At 56.8% G+C, this 22,068-nt stretch overlaps 2 protein-coding genes across 3 annotated transcripts in view; one reads left to right on the top strand and one right to left on the bottom strand.

The window, feature by feature from the left end:
- Positions 1-1,097: 1,097 nt before the first annotated feature.
- Positions 1,098-17,374, top strand: SHCBP1L (SHC binding and spindle associated 1 like). The gene is made up of 10 exons (XM_004578981.4): positions 1,098-1,504; positions 2,997-3,146; positions 8,564-8,778; positions 9,516-9,602; positions 9,670-9,888; positions 12,199-12,304; positions 13,802-13,955; positions 14,871-15,121; positions 15,743-15,865; positions 17,069-17,374. Exons 1-10 carry the CDS (start codon positions 1,148-1,150, stop codon positions 17,312-17,314), a joined length of 1,908 nt encoding a protein of 635 aa, XP_004579038.2. The 5' UTR covers positions 1,098-1,147; the 3' UTR covers positions 17,315-17,374.
- A 1,703-nt stretch (positions 17,375-19,077) lies between these two features.
- DHX9 (DExH-box helicase 9) overlaps positions 19,078-22,068 on the bottom strand; it is a 40,710-nt gene continuing 37,719 nt past the window's right edge. The window contains exons 26-27 of one of the 2 annotated variants that reach the window (XM_004578833.3): positions 21,377-21,577; positions 19,078-19,635 (exon numbers count right to left, since the gene is read on the bottom strand). In XM_004578833.3, coding sequence (XP_004578890.2) covers positions 19,320-19,635; positions 21,377-21,577 — 517 coding nt within the window. In that variant the 3' untranslated portion in view covers positions 19,078-19,319. The remainder of the gene's footprint in view (positions 19,636-21,376; positions 21,578-22,068) is intronic. The other variant, XM_058668928.1, reaches the window with a different exon arrangement.

Here is a 22,068-nt window from a genome sequence, read left to right as displayed (position 1 = left end):
GGCGTGTTTGAAGAATCACTTGTTCCTACAGTGTAGCACCACAAAGTAAACGGAGCCGTGCTGGGATGGAGGAGGCCTGGAAGAGCAGGGTCGGGCCTGTTGGGCATGAGGCCTGCCTCTGGGCTGGAGTGCCCCCAGCTGGCCCCAGCTCCAGCCCCTGCCAGCGCAGACTCTGGGGCGCCCTAGCGACGGCTTCCACCTGTGGGTCAGCACAGTCCCCTCAATGTTGGCCGCACAGGCATCTGGGGAGCAGACCGGGCAAGAGAAGTGTGGTCCGTCTCCGCCTCTCTGGGGACACTAAAAAAATACACACTGTACAGTCCTGAGTGTGAGAAGAATAATCAGGGGTGAGCGTTTGGCTCAGGTAGGGCACTTCCCCCACATCGTGGCGCCACGGCCTGCTGTCACCAAGGCCCAACAACCAGGTGCCTGCCACCCACAGCAGAGTCTGGACTGGGCTTGTGGTCCAGCCTGAGCCGTCCAGGGAGAGGAAACCGGTGCATGGAGGAATTCACTCTCTCACACAGTAAATCTGTTACCTTGCAAAAGCTGAGAGGAGACATACTGAAATGCCACAGTCCTGCCTGAGCTGTTTTGTTTTCTCCTTTACTGCTTGTCTGTGTTGCTGAAATGAGCTGCGGTACAAGTATTGCCCTCACGATCATGAAGAATCACCGAGTTACTTCCTAAAACACTCTGCTGGGTCACCTCTTAGGGCCTGCACTGTGTCATAATGCGACGAGCCTGTGGTGCCAGCATCCCACGCAGCTGCTCCGCTTCGGATCCAGCTTTCTGCTGCTGCACCTGGGAAAGCATCCGCGGACGGCCCAATGCTTGGGACCGTGCAGCATGGGGCTTCCCAAATGGAGTTCTGGGCTTCTGGCTTCGGACTGGGCAGCTGCAGGTGTTGGCGGCCATTTGGGAAGTGACCCAGGGAAAGGAATCTCCCTCTCTCTGGATTTCAAATGAATACAACACCTCCTGGCAGGAGCCAGCACACGCGGGCAGGAAGGGTGAGCCGGGTCCAGCACCTCTGCGTGGAAGGGCAGGTAGCGCCCTCGAGCAGGGCGCGCGTCGGGGTTCCGGCCCCGCCCTTTGGCGCATCGGGCGGGGGGCCAACGGCCGCCACGGGCCTGGTGCGGAGGCGATGGCGTCGGGGCTGAGGGCTGCGGGGCCCGAAGACCCGCTGCGGGTCTTGAACCCGGGCGAGGAGGTGGTGAGCGCGGCCCCGGTGCGCTCGGTGGTGGCCGCCCCGCGGCCGGTCAAGGGCAGAGCCGGCAGGGAGGCGGTGCGGCGGCGGCTGCAACCGCCCGGGGCCCCCGCGGCCGAGCGCCCCGGGGAGGTGGCGGAGCCGGAGCCTGGAGAGGCTGCAGTCGGGTGGAGGCCCGCGGGGCCTGCCGAGGAGGCACGGCCACTGCCCGCCGTGTGCGCGTCGCCGCTGCGGGGCATGTGGCGGGCAGAGAAGGTGGCGTTGTACTGTGACGCGGTGCTGCTGGGCTGCCAGGTGCGGTGGCGCGGGCGGTTGGGGCGGCCGTGGGGGAGCGCCTGCGTGTGCATGGGGACCCAGCTGGGGTCCCTGACTCCTGGCTGAAGCAAGCTTGCTCTTTCTCCGCGTTTCCCTCAGTTGTTGTCCTGCCTTCCACATAAATAAACTAAGGAAAGGCCGATTGCTATGAAGTAGGGAGGCCGTTGGACAGAATCCTTGCGCTGCCCGTCGGGGGCAGGATCTCATGACCCATAGCCGGCTAGGGGATAGCTTAGCTGCTTACTGAAAATGTTAATTTTTATTTGAAAGGCGGTAATGGGGGCACCCCAGGGTGTGCCCAGCTGTTGGGGCTGGGCAGGTTGAGGCCATGAGCGACTACCCTGGTGCGTGGCAGCTGGGAGCTGGACCGGAAGCTGTGGCAGACCTCAGCTGCGGGCGCCACAGCCTGCTGAGCCATGAAGCCTGCTCCTGGGGAGCTCCTGTAAAACTTGACTTAGCAAATGTGCTTGACTCAAGGCCACCACATATTTAAAGTTGAGAAACAGTCATTACTGTATGCTTAAATGATAATTAGCCTATTTTAATAAGTGTGATTATGTACAAAACCTGATGTATCTCTTTAATAAAAATGAATGGATTAAGTTTATTCTATTTTTAATGCTGTAATAACATTTTCCTTTAAATGCAGTTTTTGCTTAAAGTCTATGCAGTATTAAGGAATCATAGTTCTGTTTTTTCATTATCAATGTGTAGTTTGATGATATTGCTTCTTGGCCTTTTGGTTAAGATCAAGTGTAATTTGATGTTATACACATTTCATTATAAATATTGTATCTATTCATACATGCACATCTGTTACCAGCATGAAATGCTCTATGTTCACACGTGTTTTTATCAGAATGTGATGTCCTCTGTTCACACATGTGTTACAAACACGTGATATCCCATTTGTACATGCATGTTACATACACGTGTTACAGTGTGCGATGCCCCATCGACACCTGTGTTACAGTGTGATGCCCTATTCATACATGTGTTACAGGCGTGTGATGTCCTGTTTATACACGTGTGTTGCAGGTATGTGGTGCCCTGTTCATACATATGTTACAGGCATGCGATGCCATGTTCACATGCACGTGTTACAGGTGTGATGCCCTGTTCATACACGTGCGTTACAGGCATGCGACTCATTGCTCATATATGTGTTACAGGTGTGATGCCCTGTCCACACATGTGTTACCGTGTGTGGTGCCCTGCTCAAACACGTGTTATAGGTGTGTGATGCCCTATTCACACACGTGTGTGACAGGCATGTGGTACCCTGTTCACACACGTGTGTTACAGGTGTGATGCCCTGTTCATGCATGTATGTTACACATGTGTGGTGCCCCTGTTTGTATGTGGGTTACAAGTGTGTTGCTGTGTGATGCCCTGTTCCTGCATGCATGTTACACGTGTGTGACAGGCGTTGGTGTGCTCTGTGTGTGCGAGCACCTTTCTCTGTTCTCAGGCAGAGGACGTTGACGAGGCCATGAGCAAGTACCTGTCAGAAAGGTTGAAGTTGAAGGAAACGTGGCTCGGCGTGTGGAAAACGAACCCAGAGCTATTCTTTGTGAAGTTTGAGGAGACGTCCATCCCATTTGTGGGCATCCTGGTGGAGGTGAGTGCGTCTGTTCACTGCTCGCCCTGGTGCTGAGACGCTCGGTCCTGGCAGGACCTGCTGGGGCTCGGGCACTCGGTGGGTGCTGACAGTTGTTGACGGGAGCTGGGCCTGTGGGCCCAGGCTTGGCATGAACGTGACAGCATGGGGCCTGGCCGTCTGTGGGGCAAGCCTTACGCCTGTGTCTGTGGGGTTAGGGAGGGAAGACAAAACGCAGCCCACAACTCGGGGAAAGCCCGGTGTGAGACTCTCAGCTATGTTCAGGCTGCACCTTGCAGTGCGTGGTGTCAGCATTTGGTGTCCCTGAGGCCCGTGGTTTGTGTGGAGGCTGATGGTGCAGCCGCAGGTGGAGCCCACCCCTGACATTGAAGCACATGAGGCTATCCGCTTGGGTAACAACAACGGCAAGACAATCTGTGGGAAGGTGTTGGGGTGGTTTCCAGCTGAAGGGCGGCATGCTCTCAGCTCGGAGGGTGCAGGAGACCTGGGGGGGTCGGGGAGGGGGGGCTGTGGCACTGGCCATGGTTCTGGAATGTTCTGTTTGTAGTGTTTCTCCCTATGCTTGTCACTGGTTGTGATGCGTGCCCAAGGCTGTAAGGCGAGCATGTCTGCCTGCAGCAATGGCCCATGTTCCCTCAGTGGCCCTGGCCCTGTTGCTGTCCCAGATCCCTACAGCTTCAGGTCACCGTGGACCCACCGCCCATGGTTTACCGGGACACTGTAATGTAGAGTGTTGGGTGACACAGAGGTGGGACTGGGGGCAGGGGAGGGGTGAGGGTGAAGGGAGGGTGCTGTGTGCCAGGGCCCGACCACGCACTAGGCAGCTTAAGCAAAGAGTGTCCCCTGAGTGGGTCCTGGGGCCAGGAGCCCGCTTGGCCAGGCTGTGCCACAGCAAGGCGGGGGCAGAGCCTGGCATCCCTGCAAGGCCCATCAGAGGGATGGCAGGATGTGCGTGTGGCTGGCTCTGCTGCTGGGGCACACGGTGCCGCCTCAGCGTTCTACCATCCTTGGCTGCGATCATGTCCACAGAGTGCAAGGTGGTCAGCTGGGGACCACAGCCCCAGACTGGCACATGTGAAGTGGGCTTGGAAGGCCACGAGCCGCAGACTGGCACGTGACGTGGGCTTGGAAGGCCACGAGCCCTGGACTGGCACACGTGATGTGGGCTTGGAAGGCCACGAGCCGCAGACTGGCACGTGTGATGTGGGCTTGGAAGGCCATGAGCCCCGGACTGGCACTCGTGATGTGGGCTTGGAAGGCCACGAGCCCCGGACTCGCATGCGTGATGTGGGCTTGGAAGGCCACGAGCCCCGGACTGGCACGTGTGATGTGGGACTATAAAGTACCCAGCTACAAAGTGGCCCGAATCCAGGAGGAATTTTGATGCAGTTTGGTGGGGCTGGTGTGGTGGCTCAACAGGCTAATCCTCACCTCCAAGCTCTAGGATCCCACATGTGCACCAGTGTCCTGGTGTTCCCACTTCTGATCCAGCTCCCTGCCTGTGGCCTGGGAAAACAGAGGAGGAAGGAGGACAGCCCAAAGCCTCGGAAGCCTGCCCCCGCGTAGATCCTCAGCTCATTGCATTACGGCCATCTGGAGAGTGAACCAGCGGATGGAAGATCTCTCTACCCCTCCAACAAATATAAATACGGAAGGAAGGAAGGAGGGGAGGAAGGAAGGAAGAAAAGAAATGAATTTGAAAGAAAAGAAAGGAATTTGGCAAGTGTGTCGAGAGCTCTAAAACAGTTTCTGGAACTTTATTCTGTGGTGACCAGCAATGCAGCCAGAGCGGGTGCAGCCGAGGTGCTCAGGGCGCCATCCGTAACACTGCCGCGTGAGCGCGCATGGAAGTCACTGGCAAGCTGCTGGTGGAGTAGATGGTGACCTGCCCGTGAGGAAGAGGCAGAGGCCGTCTGAGCTCTGCCCACAGAATGCTGTCCATGCACAGAGTGCATTGGGGCTTGGAGGCAGAAGAGCTCCCTGCAGCTGTCGGCCGCCCCCCAGACGGGGAGCAGGCGTGGAGAGCTATTGACTGGGGTGGGGGACCACATGGCTAGGCACCTCCCTGCCTGTCCTGGTTGTGCAGTAGAAAGAAAGGCAGTGAGGGGCTGCCCTCCCCTTGCCAGCCTCCCTCCCCCGGCCAGCCTCCCTCCCCCCCCCAGCCACTCTCCCCACCCTCAGCCACACTCTCCCCTCCAGCTGGCCCGAAAGCTCTGCTGTGGCAAGGCCTCCTCGACCTCCTGTCGCTCCATCTTGGCTCTGGGGCGTCCAGAGGTGTTTGCATGGAGCTCTCCCATCCTTATCCGCCTTGGAGCTCAGGGGGAAGATTCTGCCTGCCTGTTGGGCTCCATCAGGGTAGCACTGGGCTGTGCATGTCACGGCCATGGCCTGTCCACCAGTGCCTGCGGTGCCAGCTGCCTTGACCAACTGGATGTCACGGCCATGCCCTGTCCTCCTGTGCCTGTGGTGTCTTGACCGACTAGACGTCATGGCCATGCCCTGTCCACCCCATGCCTGCGGTGCCAGCACTGGCTGCCTTGACTGACTGTGGACGTCATGGCCATGGCCTGTCCACCCGTGCCTGAGGTGCCAGCACTGGCTGCCTTGACTGACTGTGGACGTCATGGCCACATGTCTACCCTGTACCTGAGGTGCCAGCACTGGCTGCTTTGACCGACTGTGGACGTCATGGCCACATGTCTACCCGTGCCTGCGGTGCCAGCACTGGCTGCCTTGACTGACTGTGGACGTCATGGCCATGCCCTGTCCACTCGTGCCTGAGGTGCCAGCACTGGCTGCCTTGACCGACTGTGGACGTCATGGCCACATGTCTACCCGTGCCTGCGGTGCCAGCACTGGCTGCCTTGACTGACTGTGGACGTCATGGCCACATGTCCACCCGTGCCTGAGGTGCCAGCACTGGCTGCCTTGACCGACTGTGGACGTCATGGCCACATGTCTACCCGTGCCTGAGGTGCCAGCACTGGCTGCTTTGACCGACTGTGGACGTCATGGCCACATGTCTACCCTGTACCTGCAGTGCCTGCTGTCTTACTTGAACATGGATGTCATGGTCACATGCCCTGTCTACCCCGTGCCCAGGTGCCAGGGGTGCCAGCACCCAGCCCTGGCCCTGGAAAGCGGGGTTAGTGCTTTCTGCTGTTCCCCGCGGGTTCCCACATTCCGCCTGTTTCCATCCTTCCACAGTGCTCACAGAGGGTGCTGGCATGGTCACATCTTGGGGCCCCATACCGGCTGTGGGGCCCTGGGGTGCTGGCATGGTTACATCTTGGGGCCCCATACCGGCTGTGGGGCCCTGGGGTGCTGGCATGGTCACATCTTGGGGCCCCATACCAGCTGTGGGGCACTGCATGACACAGCAGACGTGTGGCGTGTTATGATTTATTGCTTCTATTTCCCAGACACTTGGACACTTCCTTGAGCTCCACTGACCTTGTTGGTCGCTCCAGGGCCCTCCCTGGCTCACCCTCAGACTCTCCTAAGTTCTCCGACCCCTCTCACCGTACATGCACTCGCTTCCCAGGGACGCCTCCTCGTCACCCTGCAGAGCCCCAGCTTCTCCGCCTTTTGTCCTGGCCCGGGACCATGGACCTGGCGGTGCCTTGTGGGCTGCGCCTTCACGCTCTATTCACGAGTCCACGTGCGGATTCAAGATTTGACTTGAGACTTAGAGTTTGGACTGCGTTTTTTCCTGTCGCATTCCAGGGGCTGCTGTTCAGAAAGCAGCACTACTGATGGTGGATAATGCTGGTGTCGTTTTCCTCCTGAAGATGTGTAGGATTTTCTCTGTCCTCAGAGCCCCCGCCAGCAGAATGACAGCAAAGGACTTTTTGAAAGTAACCCAGAGCCAAGGTGATGGGAAGGAAGACAGCAGCCATATTTAGAAGGCATAGAGCAGATCCAGAAACAGCAGGTGACTTCACAGAACAAGAATGGCTATCTCCCGAGGCAGCAGCAGGGAGAGTGCTGGGCCAGTGAGGCCAGTTTGGACCACCCAGGCCCAGTCTAGAAGCCGCCCCTCGAGGCCCACAAAAGGCTGCATTGAGGACTAAGCGTGGGTGAAGATGGACTCCGGGGCCAGAACAGAGCCTGGAGAAGCGGGTGGGGACGGCGGGCTGCCTGCTGCTCTGAGTGAACCCTGGGCTTGGGAAGGTGAGGGCACGGCCGACTAGCAGGAGCCCATACCCCAGGACAGGGCGTGAGTGCCCAAGGCCTTATGGGGAGCTGACAGACAGCTGAAGGCTGACACAAGACCCACGCGTCCAGCCACACACGCACGCATACACACACACACACGCAACACATGCATGTGTCATGCATACTGCACGAAGATATAATACACACATATAAACCAATACACAATGCACAAACACATGCACGCCTGCCCAGGCACACACAAACACACACGTGTGACATAACGCATACATACATGAACACACAGGCATAAATATACATGCATATTCAAATCATACATAATAAATATTTGCATACAGAGCGACACGTGCATAGTGGCCTGCACATATGCAATGTGTGTGCGTGATACATGAACACGTGCCCAGATGAGCGGACACACACACGCGTAGGACTCAGTGAACCTCAAGACAGCAAAGCACAACTTGCACACCACGACAGAGAAACCAGGTTTTTTGTGATTTATCTGAAAGAGCAACAGAGATCTTCCGAAACGACCACAACGACTGGGGCCGCGCTGCCAGAGAACGGTGCCTTCTGGTCTCCCACACAGGAAGCTGGGGCTCGGGTGGGACGGTCGGGGCTGAGCTAGTGCCTGTGTGGGCTATGGCGTCACAGCAGCCGGACCTGCTAGGAAATGGACCAGGTCTGTGAGAACTTGTCAGGTGTCTGTGGACCTGCCCTGTGCCTGCAGAGTTTCAGGACAGATCTAGGAGAGCTAGGCCCAAAGGTGATCTCTGCAGAAGTGACGGTGGAAATCCCGGGCCTGCAGCCTTGGGGGCTGAGGGCTGGGCAGGGTGAGAGCGTGGGCCGACTGGCTCTCCAGCCTGCAGGGGTCGCCCTCTTCCCATGCACACGGCCCTCCCGCCAGCACTGTGGCCTATATGCTCCAGCAGGAGCTCACACAGCGGTCACCAGATACAGCAGAGAAGTAGAAACTCCAGCGTGGTGTGAGGCCACGAGAGACAGGACGTTTGTCAGCGTTGAGGAGAGAGGCCAGGGGCTCACAGAGAGGGGGGCCTCAGAGGCGGGGGTTTCAGAGAGTCAGGGGCCTCAGGGAGTTGGGGGCTGCTGGCATTGGATCCAGTGCAGGTCTGTGATTGCTGTGTTGTTGGCTAGTAGAAAACCCTCCTGCCCACAGAGGGTTGCCAGGCAGCCCCCGCTGAGTGTCTCGCCCATGGGCTCATGGCTGCCTGTCCGCCCAGGTGACCTGCCAGCTACGCCAGAGCTCCTCACCTTGCTTCAAGGTCAGTGTCTCGGTGGCCGAGCCCTTCGCCTCCAACATCGCCAACATCCCTCGCGAAGTGGTGGACGAGACCCTGGAGGAGCTGGGGCACAGCGTGCCCCTCCTGGAGGTGTACCCCGTGGAGGGTCAGGACGCCGCCGTGGACGACATCGCCCTGGCCCTGGAGGTGGCAAGGTAAGGCGGCCCCAGGAGGCAGAGCTGGTCATGTGTCACTGCTGTTTGCTCACTGCCAGGTTAGATTTGCCCGCGTTTTTTCTTTCTTTTTTTTTTTTAAAGATTTATTTATTTTTATTGGTAAGTCAGATTTAAAGAGAGGAGACACAGAAAGCTCTTTCACCCTCTGCACCAGCCAGAGCTGTGCTGATTCAAAGCCATGAGCCAGGAGCTCTTCCAGGTCTCCCGCGCGGTGCAGGGTCCCAGCTCTGTGGGCCATCCTCGACTGCTTTCCCAGGCCACAAGCAGGAAGCTGGATGGGAAGTGGAGCTGCCGGGATTAGAACCGGCGCCCTTATGGGATGTGACGGTGCTTGAAGGTAGAGGGTGAGCCAGTCGACTCATTGCAGCAGCCTGATTTGCTTGTTTTTAATTGAATCATGGGTGTCCCATTCAGGTAAATTTCCTTGTGGAGGTGTTGTGTGTGGTGTTTGATCTTGCATTTGGCCTTGGGCTTCCAGCAGCTGTGGAAATGAACACTGTGTGTCTTCCTGCAAGTCAGCCTTGCAATTCCATCTGTCCTGTCCACGAGCTTGGGGCAGCGGGCCTGAGAGCAGCCAGGAGCTTCCCATTTCACCTGTTGCTGTGGCTTCCGGGAAGTCCATCTCAAGAGCTCTGTCCTGAGGCCCTGTCCTGTGGAGAGGTGCCCCTCAGGCAAGGAGGGCTCGGACAGCTCTGGCTGACTTTGCTTTTCCGTAGGTTTTTCTATGATTTCCTGTGGAGAGACTGGGATGAGGAGGAAAGCTGTGAGAACTACACTGCTCTGATTGAAGAGAGGATCAACTTGTACGTGCAGGTGGGGCGGCTGCGGGGTGTCGGCCTGGGCGCCGTCCCAGCTCGCGCTGCCTTGCAGGTGGTGTGACATCCAGGACGGCACGATCCCCGGCCCCATCGCACAGCGGTTCCGGAAGACGCTGGAGAAGTACAAGAGCAAGCGCGCGGAGCTCATCGAGTACCAGGGCAGCATCAAGGAGGACCCGTCTGCGGCCGAGGCCGTGGAGTGCTGGAAGAAGTACTACGAGATCGTCATGCTGTGCAGCCTGCTCAAGATGTGGGAGGACCTGCGACTGCGGTGAGTGGCTTAGCTGGACGTGGGCAGGGCCCTGGGCCGGCAGGGCACCGCTCCTTGCTCTCGGAGCCACAGGGCAGCAGCGCCTCTGCCTGCCCCTGCCGTGGGAACTCCCAGGGTCAGCAGTGGCCTGCACCTCCTGCCTTGGTACTTCCCTCCACACCTGAGCTTTGTTCAGCGAGGAACCCGTCCCGGAGCCCGTCGTGGGTGTCTGGCAGTGCCCGGGGGACTGTGGTGAACACAAGGCCGCTTGCGGAAGCACCCGGGGCTTTTCAGACCCTGCCTGGAGTGCGTGGCCTAGTGGAGCGGCCTTGCTGTCCACGAGTGGGAGCAGCACAGCGGGGCCTCCTCGCTCGCCTTGGACGCTCTGCCGAGGACATCACCTCAGGAAGGACATGGCTGTTGTAACTGCACGAATGTGTCATTACAACACGATACACACTCTTGTCTCATGCAGACACGATGGAACAAATTAGAAATGACTGACTGCATAGTCCCAGATGGGAGTGGAGTGAGAGGAAATTACGAAGAGAGACAGATCAGGGAATTTTCCTGAATGTTTGCATATTCACATTTTTATATAACAGAGAAGTCTGAAGAAAAATTAAGATATCAAACTTTATGGAATACAGAAAAAGTCTTTGAAAGGTAATTGATAGCATTACGTACATGGACCATGGTAATTCAGAGTTCCTGAAAGACCATGTTGTTAAACTGCTGTGTGTACCACTGGGATCCCTATGGGCACCAGTTCATGGCCCGGATGCTATCCCTGCCCGTGGCCTGGGAAAGCAGCGGAGGACGGCCCAAAGCCTTGGGACCCTGCACCTGCGTGGGAGACCCGCAAGAGAGATCCTTGACCTTGGCCTGGTCAACGCTGTTGTGACTGGAGAGTGAACCAATGGATGGAAGATCTCTCTCTCTCCACCCCTTTCTTTCTCAGTAACTCTTTGAAATAATGTTAGAAAAAGAAAGCTACACAGGAATTTCAAATTCTTGCACCAAAATAAACCTAGTTGTAATTTCTATGGACTTTTAAAAAATATTTATTTTTATGGGAAAGTCAGATTTACAAAGAGAAGGAGAGACAGAAAGATGTTCCATCCGCTCTTCACTCCCCAAGTGGCCACAACGGCCACAGCTGAACTAATCTGAAACCAGGAGCCAGGAGCCTCTTCCTGGTATCCCGTGTGGGTGCAGGGTCCCAAGACTTTGGGCCGTCCTCTACTGCTTTCCCAGGCCACAGCAGGGAGCTGGATGGGAAGTGGAGCAACCAAGACATGAACCGATACCCATATAGGATGATGGTGCTTGTAGGTGGAGGATTAACCCATTGAACCATTGTGTTGGGCCCTTGCTATAAACTTAAAAGCAGTATCTGTACTAGAAATGTTAACAAGAACTCTAGAGTGACACAAGTGGAATTGGTGGCCGGGGGCAAGGACAGCCCTGGGTGCTTGGTCCCTGGGACAGAGCCGAGTGTGTGTTCAAGTGAGACTGCATGAACAGGCCACCTGGGACTGGGGACCTGTGTAAGCCACATGGTCCCACATTCATCTTTAGACAGGCCAGTGATGAGGAGCAGGCTTCCTGCAGGGTCAAGATATGTCACCCTGTGGACTGTGGCTGCACAGCGGGTGGTAAGGACCAGGAGGGACCACGCCCAGAGGTTACTGATGGAGTGGGTGTGGCCTGCCCATCTTAGGGGGACCACCGTTCTGGGGTGTAGCCACTGCACTGAGCCCACCCTGGGGAAGCTGCCAGGGAACTGCAGTTTCTGGAAACATTACCTTACAAAAAGGATGTGTGCTAACTGGGACGTAAGCTCAAAAATCCTGGGCACCAAACAGTAACTAGAGTTGCCACAGGAGACCCGGAGGGGGAGCGCCCAGAGCTGGCTGCCAGTCCTGCTTCCTGGCTGACCGGCAGATAAAGGACAGCAGGGCCGTGCGTGTCCCCTCACTTCCTGCTGGAGAAACAGATCCAATCCACACTGAGAGAGACTTGTAAGGAGGGAATGGAAGGACAGCTCACTAGGATAGGCCGAGAAGGCCGCTGAGCGCCAGCCGGGCTGTGGAGCCCATGCCTTTGAGAGACAAGTTACGTCTACAAGCCCAACACGGTTCTGCCCACGTCACACCCGTGGATTACAGGGGAGGAGCTGAGGCTGTGGGCTCCCGGGGCGGCATGTTACAGGGACAGAATAGCCTGGCCAGAGCTAACCCACAGCTGAGAGGACTCGCAGCTGACCCCTGGGTCTCTGATATGCTCGGCTTTAGGTACTGACCTAACCATGACTGTTTCCAACCCTAGAGTTCACGGGCCTTTCTTTCCAAGGATTCTGAGACGCAGGAAAGGAAAGCGAGACCTTGGGAAGACCATAACGCACATTGTGGCCAAAGTGATGACCACAGACATGGTGAGACTCGTCTTGTCCTCGCTGGTCCACGTTACTGTCAACCACCGGCAGGTCATCCCCCTTGGGACTCATGAGAGCACGGTTCCCTTTGTTACATTCAGCCCAGAGGTTAGAGCAGAGTACAGGCGAGTGGGTGGTCACTCACTGGGTGCTGGCCTTGCTGCCAGGGACGCTGGGTGCCATGGCAGTGCTGCCATGAGGTGAGGGCACGCTGGGGCGACCTGCAGCTGGGGCCCGTCAGCCATGTGGCCGTGGCAAGGACAGGCTGAAGCAGTTACAATCACAGGGCAGACGGGCGGACGTGGGCATGGTTAGGGAAATGTGGCCATCAGACCAGCTGGAGACGGGCAGTTAGGAAGCTGGCCACGCTGGCTGGGGATGACAGTGGCGTAAACGTACCTCCTGTGAGTGAAGGTGTCCCTCACCATGCGTGGACAGAGCTGACCGAGCATGCTGCCCGTTTCTCCTGGCTCTCCCCTGGCCGTGCGTGGACTGTCTGGGCCTCTATGCTCCTTGGTTGTTCTGTCCCCTCACGGCCTCCGGGTGTCTGGTGGCCCACAGACCACCTGGCCTGAGCTCATGCTACTGGGCCACAGGAGGCTGGCTTGTGTCCCCATGCCATTTCCCCAGGGGTCAGGCACAGCACGCTGGACCTGTGTGAGGCCTGTCCCCTCCAGTGTCACAGCTGCAGGCGCCATGAATGGCCCTCGGGCCCCAGCCTTCACATCCCCGCCACAGGAAGGCCTGCTGAGCTGCCGTTCACGAGGAGTGCCCCTGCACTTGCCTCCCGGGCTTGCCTGCACCCCAGAGAACCAACTGTGTGTTGGCCATTCACAGGCTCCACAATGCTGTGTGGCATTTTCAGTGGCATCAGCGTGGGAGCACGTGCCACAGGAGAACGTGGCGTGTGGTGAACAGGCACATGAGCAAGTACATGCGTGGGGAAATTTTAGGGGAAATAGCTAAATAGAAGTTTTTATATGACCCAACTTACAAGTCAGCTTTTTCTGTACATTTTCTTTCATATTGTTTAATGTTTAGAACAAGTTATAACAAGTCTCATGTCTATAATAAGGGAAGAGTATATGACTCACAATGCCATCTTCCAGTGATTTAAAATATTGGGCATTCTTACGGTGCATTTTACTTCAGATTTCAGAGTCCTCCCCCACAGTGCTCACAGGGTCCCCCACATTCCCATCACTGTCTTAGCTCCAGCCTGTCCTACAGGAGGAGCTGTGACTTAGCTCAGCAGAAGGGCATCTCGGGTTAGAAGGCGGTGGTGCGTAGGGGAGAGCTGGGGCCCAGGGTCAGGCCGGCCAGTGGGCCTGTGGGCAGCTGGTGCCTCGTGGAGGCCCAGCTCCTCCAAGGCCAGCAGGCACGCTGGCAGCATCCGTGCAGGAATACTGACTCTGCGTGTGCGTGTTGGGGGACGAGGGCTGTCCTGCAGGGCTCAGAGGGCGTGCTTGGCACCCCATGGCCTGTCTGCCTTCACAGGTGAAGGGCTTGTCGGCAGACACGCTCCTGCAGCAGCACGGGGACCTGGACGTGGCTCTGGACAGCTGCTACAGTGGGGACACGGTGGTCATCTTCCCGGGAGAGTACCAGGCTTCGAACCTTGCCGTGCTGACCGAGGACATCGTTATAAAGGGTTTGTGCTTGATGCGCGCCTTGCTGTGCGGGAGGCACTGTGCACCACGCAGGTGCCACATGGACCGCCGGGGCTGCAGGGATTGTCTTCCACTGCCAAGACCTACTGGCCACATTTTTAACTAGGTCCCGCTCTCTGGTGTGACTTTAGTAGACAAACACTCAGTGTGTTGTTAAAAAAGCAAATTCCTCTCATGGGAAGGTGTGTTAAGCTTGCAGGTTCCCGATGCTGGAGGCAAGAGGTCCCTGGGGTTGCAGTGACACCAGGCGCGGGCAGGCCCGTGGTCTCGCTCCTGAGAAAAGCACTGGGTTCAGCCGGGGCTGTTCCCAGAGGTCGGTCAGCATCACTGCTGGCTCAAGTGGATGCCCCTCTTGGTACCATTCATTTAGAACTTCGGGGTTTCAGTTCTTGCATAAAACCAGGACAAGACCTTCTTCAAATGATAACAATTTCAAAACCAGGCAAAATCGTTCCGGCTTTTTGATGATTACAGGATGACCATGTGGGTCAGCCAGGGTCTTCAGAAAGTCGAGAAAACATACGCAAGGGTTTCAAAGCTTTCAGAAATCCCACAGCCTTCCCGAGTTTGCACATGAACTCACACGACAGGAAGCAGGTCAGCTGAGGCGTCTTGGCTTGTCCTGGGTTAGCGTCTCTGAGGTGGTGCGTCCCACACGTGACCGCTGCTTGGTCAGCGAAGCACAGGGGCCCGGGAGTCACACTGTGGGAACCCTCAGTGCATTCTGGCAGGAACCCAGATTCCCCCGTCACACTTCAAAGGCGGACGACAGCACGATGCTGAACAGCAGATGGGTGTGACTGGTGGGAAACGCTGGAACAGCGCCCCCCACCCTGCCCGGGGCGCCTGCAGGCCTTGGCGTCCGGTTACTCACTGTTTCCATCCCTACGAATCAGGTGTTGGAAGGAGAGAGGAGATTATCATTACTTCGGAGCCCTCTCACGACAGTTTCGTTGTGTCCAAAGCTGACAATGTCAAGCTAACTCACCTGTCGCTGGTACAGCAAGGGACGGTGGACGGCATCGTGGTGGTGGAGTCGGGCCACATGACTCTGCAAAACTGCGTGCTCAAGTGTGAAGGGACAGGCGTGTGCGTTCTCACCGGGGCGGCCTTGACAGTGACCGACAGTGAAATCACAGGAGCCCAGGTGCGGCGTCCACGATTTGGCTAGCCAGGCTGGGAGGGCTCACGCACACAGGGCAGCCGGAGCAGGCCCATCCGTGCCAGGTGCTTTCAGGACATGTTAAACTAGTGAAGGCAGCTAGCTTCTCCCCAGCTGGCCACAGCAGTCCAGGCCGCGCTAGGCCAGGAAGACAGGAGCCAGGAGCTCCGTCCGGGTCTCCCACATGGGTGAAGGGTCCTGAGCACCAGCACGCTCCTCCACTGCCTTCCCTGGAGCATTAGCGGCGTCTGCATGGGACGCCAGTGTCACAGGCACCACCTGAACCTGCGGGGCCGTCACACCGGCCCCCTTAGCTTTGTTTCAAATAACAGAGAGCACAGGTCAGTGCCGTCCTGCTTTGTAAACACAGAAACGAGTGCGTCCAGCCCTTGACTTGTCGCAGGTCATTAGGTTAGTCAGAGGCGTTTGAGGAACAGAAAACTTTCGTGTCCAGGTAGTGCTCTTAAGATCATGAAAAGCTTGGAGAGCTGAACAGGAGAAAGGAGGGAGCGCGTCCTTGCAGCGCTTTCTGGAGGGGCGGGCACTGGGTGCATGAGGCTGGTGGCGGTTCTCCGGACCCACACACACCCCGTGCCCGACACACAGGGTGCCGGCGTCGAGCTGTACCCCGGGAGCACGGCCGTCCTGGAGCGCAATGAGATCCACCACTGTAATGACCTCAGGAGCAGTGACAGTGCCCAGTGCGCCCTGGGCGGCGTCAGTGTGAAGGTACCCCGTGTCTTGCGTGTGAGTGTGGGGGGTGCGGGGCGAGAACCCCGGCTGTAGCCTGCAATGAGGTCAGGAAATACAAACGGCCGAGCTGGGCCGAGACCCTCGCTACCATCTTAGACCGGTCATGCCTAGACCCCTACCCTGTTCTCAACAGAAGGCAGTGACAGCACACACGAACAACTCCCGCCGTTCCGAGTGCTGGGACGCCAGCACAGTAACCCATCTTCCCCAGCTCCACCCAGCCCTCAAGCTGTTGTCCAGAAGCACCCTGAAAGGCAGCTGAGGGGAAGCAGAGCCGGGGCTCAAGTCAGGGCACCCCAAGTGGGGCCGTTTTACTTCCCCGGGCAGGGACTGTGTCACTTGCTGGGGCAGCGCATTCCTCATCCACTAATGCCGGTGGCAGCAGCATTTGGGATCTCCCCTTTTACCGGAATAGCTGCACATCGGTCACACAAAGAGCTGGGGCGTCTGAAGTCTTGGCATGCAGTTCCTGTTTCAGCCACATAGCCTTGCCCACGTAGCCTGAAGCTGAATTTATATAGTATGTTCTATTTTGCACAGGAAGCAGTTTCTGGCATTACCTGTTTAATCCTAGGCTTGGTATGCGTGAGGGGCACTCAACCTGCACTAGCAGCCCTGTCTCCTCCCCACTCCACATGTAGACTCGGAGCACCCCAAGGTGCTGTCTCGGCAGCTTGGGCTGGCGTGGGGACTCTCTGGCAGGGACTGTGAGCAGTGTGGTCAAGGTGTGTGGTAGCACACCTCACAGCGTCACCACGCTAAATGCCACGAGGAACATCCTGGCCTCATCCTGACACCTGTTAGTCCAGCCTCTCGGCTCCATGCGCCCAGCACTCACTCACCCAGCCTGGATGCCACCCAGGCCCTAACTGCCCACCCCAAGCCAAGTCCCTGGCTAAGGGTGTCCCTGCCCGGTCAGCGTGCCTTGGTTGTCTTCTCTGTGCCACACATTACCATCTGAGATGATTTCCTGCATTGTTGTAACAGCGATGAGCTTTAGGGGCTATTGCCATAGCTCCATGGAGTTTGGTATTTTCTCATGAAACACCTGGGATTATTTAAGATTAACCAGTGGGAGGAAAGCAGCACTTTTTAAAACTGAAAGTCCACTGTTTGAAAGCCGGGCGCTGCAGTGAGCCTGGAAGGACCCACGGACAAGTTTTTCCACTGGTTTCCCAGGTGCTGCCGGCCCCCAGACTGAAGATGGCAAACAACCACATCCACAGCAACAGTGGCTACGGCGTGAGCATCCTCCAGCCCACGGGCCAGCTGTTGATCGTGGACGCCCTGGGCAATGGGGCCGCCTCGGGGGACACCAAGGACGACCAGGTGCTCGGCAAGGTCATGCAGAACCTGGACCTGGAGATGAGCAACAATAAGCTGGAGGACAACCTGAAGGGGGACATCCAGGTGGTGGCGAGTTAAAGTCCATTCCAGAAATCTGATTCATATCCTTAGAGCTTCATTAAAATGTTAGAACATTCAGCTGCATTGACTCACTGCAATATGTTCAAAGCAGGCTTTGATGTGTATTTCCCATACCATGGAAGCCACCCTGTAGGCCACGCACAGTGCAGTGTCACGGCCCCCATCACCAATCCCAGAGCCTAGGGCGACGGCTGACACCTGCTCCCTGGAAGGCATCCCACGTGCTTCTCTCTGAGGAAACACACCCCATCTCAAAGACTTGGGTCTCTGCCAGCCACTTGGCAGACCTGGACTAAGTCCCAGGTTCCCAGCCCCAGCTTTGTGGCCAATAGAGCCCTTGTCACTCTTACAGTCACTCCATGCTCATGGACAGCCATGGTAGTCATACCAAGTGGAAGGCCCAGAACCTACTACAAAGCCGCACAGGGAACTCCACCATGCAGCCTTCCAGACTGCCACCCTACACATCACACAGGACACCAGGAAGCGATCTTCAGACTGGCTCCTCCCACCCAGGCTGCCATATTCCATCGGGAACGCATGGGCTGGCACCCTTGTCCTCAGCTTCCTGCTGACCAACACTGAAGTGGCCAGATCCTGCCCCCTACATGGAACCCTGGGTTATGTGGCTCCAGCTCCTGGCCTCAGGTAGAGCAGGCTTGCAAGGGGCCAAGCCTGGGGAGACCTCGGCTGGGGTGTGCATGCAGGAGACAGTGTGAGGACCCAGGCCTCACTCCCTCAAGGGAGGAAACCCAGGATCCATCTAGTACTGGGCCGTCTTGGATATGTGAAGGACTGTCATTCCAGACCTCCACGTCACAGCCTCGCTCCTTCCAGGGCTCTGGCCAGGGCCTCCCAACATCTAAGCAGCCATCTGCTGCCACACAGCAGCAGTGAAAAGAACTGGATATTTTCAGACTTGTGATGTAAGATACCATTTGATGACCTCACCAATAACATTAAAAACCATCGCAATTAGTCACGGGGATGCCGATTTGGAAATGCTGACAAAACTACAACACCAAAACACACAGATCAACAGGTCAACCTAATCCAATCATGCTTCTTATTAAAGCTGTGCCATTTCTAAACATGTGATTGTAAGCTAATGTTGAAAATACCCACTACGCAGCTGGTAAAACCAGCCTATCAGAGTGTCAGTGTCACCTCTGACCCGTTCCCTCCAACACCCGGCGGAACAGTGGAGGATGGCCCTGGTGCCTGAGCTGCCCACGGGAGACCAGGACGAACAGCCAGGCCTGGCCATCCGGGGAGTGAGCCAGCAACAGAAGGGCCCTGTCTGTCCTCTTCCCAAACAAGTACACAAAACTTAAAAAATAAAGTTGTAATGAATTAAACTGTAGAGAATGCCCAATGCAACGAATTGCATGCAAAGGTTTTATCCCCTCAGGTACAGGACAGCAGGCCTGGTTCCCCAAGGAGGGCAGTGCAGGGTCACATGCCAGAAGGGAGGAGGGGCTCCACACTGGCCGGGCTGGGCTCCTGGGGACTGCCAGGACAGCCCACTACACCTCAGTGGCTCTTGGTGCTGTGCAGGATGAGAGCAGCAGCTCGAGAGGGAGCTCCAGGGAAAGGATCACTTGGCACACTTCCTGCACTGAGGGCACACTTCTTACACTGAAAACAATGAACTGAGGGTGAAGCAAACGATTCTAATAGACAAGGTCAGCAATCAACTACACACCCCAGATTCTGTGTAATACTTCACTTTTAATAACAGTAAACAAAAGCAAAAACAAAAAAACAAGTTAACTTTAAGCGCAAAAACCTAAAGAAAAAAATAGAAACGGTGGTACCTTTATAACGGCCTATATCTTACACAATATAAACAGGACCACTGATGGATCCAGACGCTGGGTTTCCTGGAACTCCAATGAACTACAGACTGGGTGAGGCCACAGCACACGGGCAGAACCTCTTGGGAAAACATGGGACATGCACTGGTCTAACTCCCTAAGCACAAGCACTGGCACGACCAACCCTAATAGCCCCCGCCACCCCTGCCCTGCCCAAAGTAGCCCCCGCCGTAGGCGCCCCTGCCACCGCCCCGCTGGAAACCCCCGCCCCCTCGGTAGCCTCCTCGCCCAGGCCCCCTGTAGTCCCCGCCTGAGCCACCTCTGAAGCCGCCCCGGGCCCCTCCTCTGTAGCCGCCGCCTCCACCGTAGCCGCCCCCACCGTAGCCGCTGCCGTAGCCTCCACCGCCGTAGCCTCCACCGCCGTAGCCGGAGCCCCCCCTTCTGTATCCACCCCCATTGTCGTAGCGTGCCATCTTGGGGGGCCGGGGGCCATCTCCATACCTAGGAAAAGGACAAAGCCACTTTAGCAAGGTGCCCCTGCCATGCCTCGTCTACGGAAAGCCAACAAGCTGAGAGAAGCGAGTCTGTGACACTGTGCTCCCCGGGGTCTCCACTGTATGCTCCAAGGCCTAGAGCTCTGGCAACCGGTCCTCTCACCCCACTTCCTTCCGAGAAAGCAAGTGTTAGGAACTCACATTCTTGGGAGTTGGGAATAAGTTATTTTGTCTTTGTTGCCATTTTCCTTATTAACTCAGAAACAGTTTCTGAAAAAGATGCCTTGGGAGATTTCCTAGTAGCAATGAGAAACTACAGAAATCAAAGGTGCTACCCACCCATAGGTGCAGGGCCAGGGGCGTGTGATGGCTCAGTGGCTACAACCTCGCCTTGTACATGCCCAGATCGCACATGGGCGCCAGTTTGTCCCGGCTGCTCCACTTCCCATCCAGCTCCCTGCCTGTGGCCTGGGAAAGCAGTCGAGGACGGCCCAAAGCCTTGGGACCCTGCACCCGCATGAGGCTCCTGGCTTCGGATCAGCTCAGCTCTGGCCATTGCGGCCACTTGGGGAGTAAACCAGTGGATGGAAGGTCTTTCTCTATCTCCTTTCTCTGTAAATCTGCCTTTCCAGTGGAAAAACCACAAAAAACAAAAGAAGAAGCCAAAACAAAACACACGCGTAGGGCTGGGGTTTCCGCTGACAAGCCCGCTGTGCAGACAGCCTGTTTTGGTCCCCTCCCCGGCTGTACAAATTCCGTCACTTCTGTCCCCTTAACCCTCCCTGCCCACTGTCCTCACATCGTAGATCAGGCTGCTGATGCAGTTCTGATTCGCTCCGTCACGAGGCTACCCACCATGCTCCTATCCTCACTGCTCTTCCTTGTGCCTGTCTATGACACTTCCCTTCTCAAAAACCGCTCCCCGACCCAGCCCCTTGTCTGGCTGGAATCTCTCAGCCGCTCGCTCCGAGGCCTGTGAATGACATCACCTGGGCCTAGATTTCTCCCCGACACGCAGAGGGCAAGGACAGGACAGGTCAGATGGGTGGCTGGTGCGGGCAGCCTCACGGGGTGGCAGTTTTCAGCCCAGCTCCCTGCTCATGTGGCAGATGAGGACAGAGCCCCCACCGAATGGGGAGGAATAAGGCAGGATGGGAACTTTCTCCTTCGTGCTCCAGTGTCGTGCATGTACAAAAAAGGCAGTGACTCCTAAAGAGTCATTGGGATAACTGGCAAAATTTTAAAATTAACTATTGTCTGTCACTGTTTGGAATTTTTGAGGTGGTCACTACACTGACACGGGATCTCAGGGGCACCTTTACCACCAGTGACGGTGCACAGGCCAGACAAGCAACCCTCAGGGAGACGCGGGAGTGGCCCGTGCTGCTTGCGTGCCCTTTGTAAGCAGTGAGTAATCCCAAATGGAAAACGCCCGAGGCCGATGAAGCCTTAGAGAAGATGCCCACACGCAGTCGGCAGTGCTGAAGGTGGGGAACGACACCTGCGCCATCACCTTCGACCGCGCGGCCCCCTGGATGGCCTCCGTACTTGTCCCTAACTATGTGAGCAGGGGAGGAGGACCACACCATGAAAGTGAACTAGCATCCTTTGGTTCTGAGTGTGTCGACCAGAACTCAAGTCCAGAATTCAAGTTCACCCTTGACGCTTCTCTAGAAGTTCAACTAACTGGGCCTCCAAGAGATGCCCATGTGCGGCCTGGGGCCAGGAGAAGGCAGTGGGGTCCTCACCGTGTGCTGCCCACCATGAGGCTGATGCCCGCAGCCGAGGGCCGGGAGATCTGGCGGATGGTGTTCAGCATGTGCTCGTTGGCCGGGTCCAGCTGCCCGATGATGCTGGGCTGCTTGGTCACCTCCACCACCAGGGCTTCCATGGCAGCCCGCAGGGCAGTGATGCAGGCAGCAGCTTCGTGGCTCATCTGCAGCCTGATCCTAAGACGGAGTGAAGTGACAAAAATCAGAAGAGAGTCAACAGGGCAAGTCTACCCGAGGCTACCGGGCAACCCAGGCTCAGAGAGACACCCTGACAACCCTGTAAAGCCCTCCTACACCAGGAGGGCTTTCAGCCCAAATACTGCTCCCAGTACAGACCATCCAGCCTCCCGGAAGAATGCAGCCAGACTTGGAATAGTGGGACGCTGCAGGCTTCCAGGCATGTGGCTAGCCTACTGGGGTTATTCCCCGAGTTCCCGCAGGCAGCTCTGTGGCCAGTCGACACATACACCACAGGGAAGCCAAGCACCTGTGGGGGTCTATGTCCGTGGTGGTGCCATTCCCTCAATGTGGGGGACGTCCCTAATGCATTTGCTGTTAGTGGTACAGTCAGTGCATCACAAGATATGCTATCAGGATGCACTGCTCTGCGGGGACACCATGCTACAAATACCCTATCACTCCACGCGGTATATGGACTCGAAGACTGA

Source organism: Ochotona princeps, chromosome 10 (assembly GCF_030435755.1).
Source record: "Ochotona princeps isolate mOchPri1 chromosome 10, mOchPri1.hap1, whole genome shotgun sequence".
In the NCBI taxonomy this organism is placed as follows: domain Eukaryota; kingdom Metazoa; phylum Chordata; class Mammalia; order Lagomorpha; family Ochotonidae; genus Ochotona; species Ochotona princeps.
The sequence above is the reverse complement of the archived record's forward strand: the minus strand, read 5'-3'. Positions and strand labels throughout refer to the sequence as shown.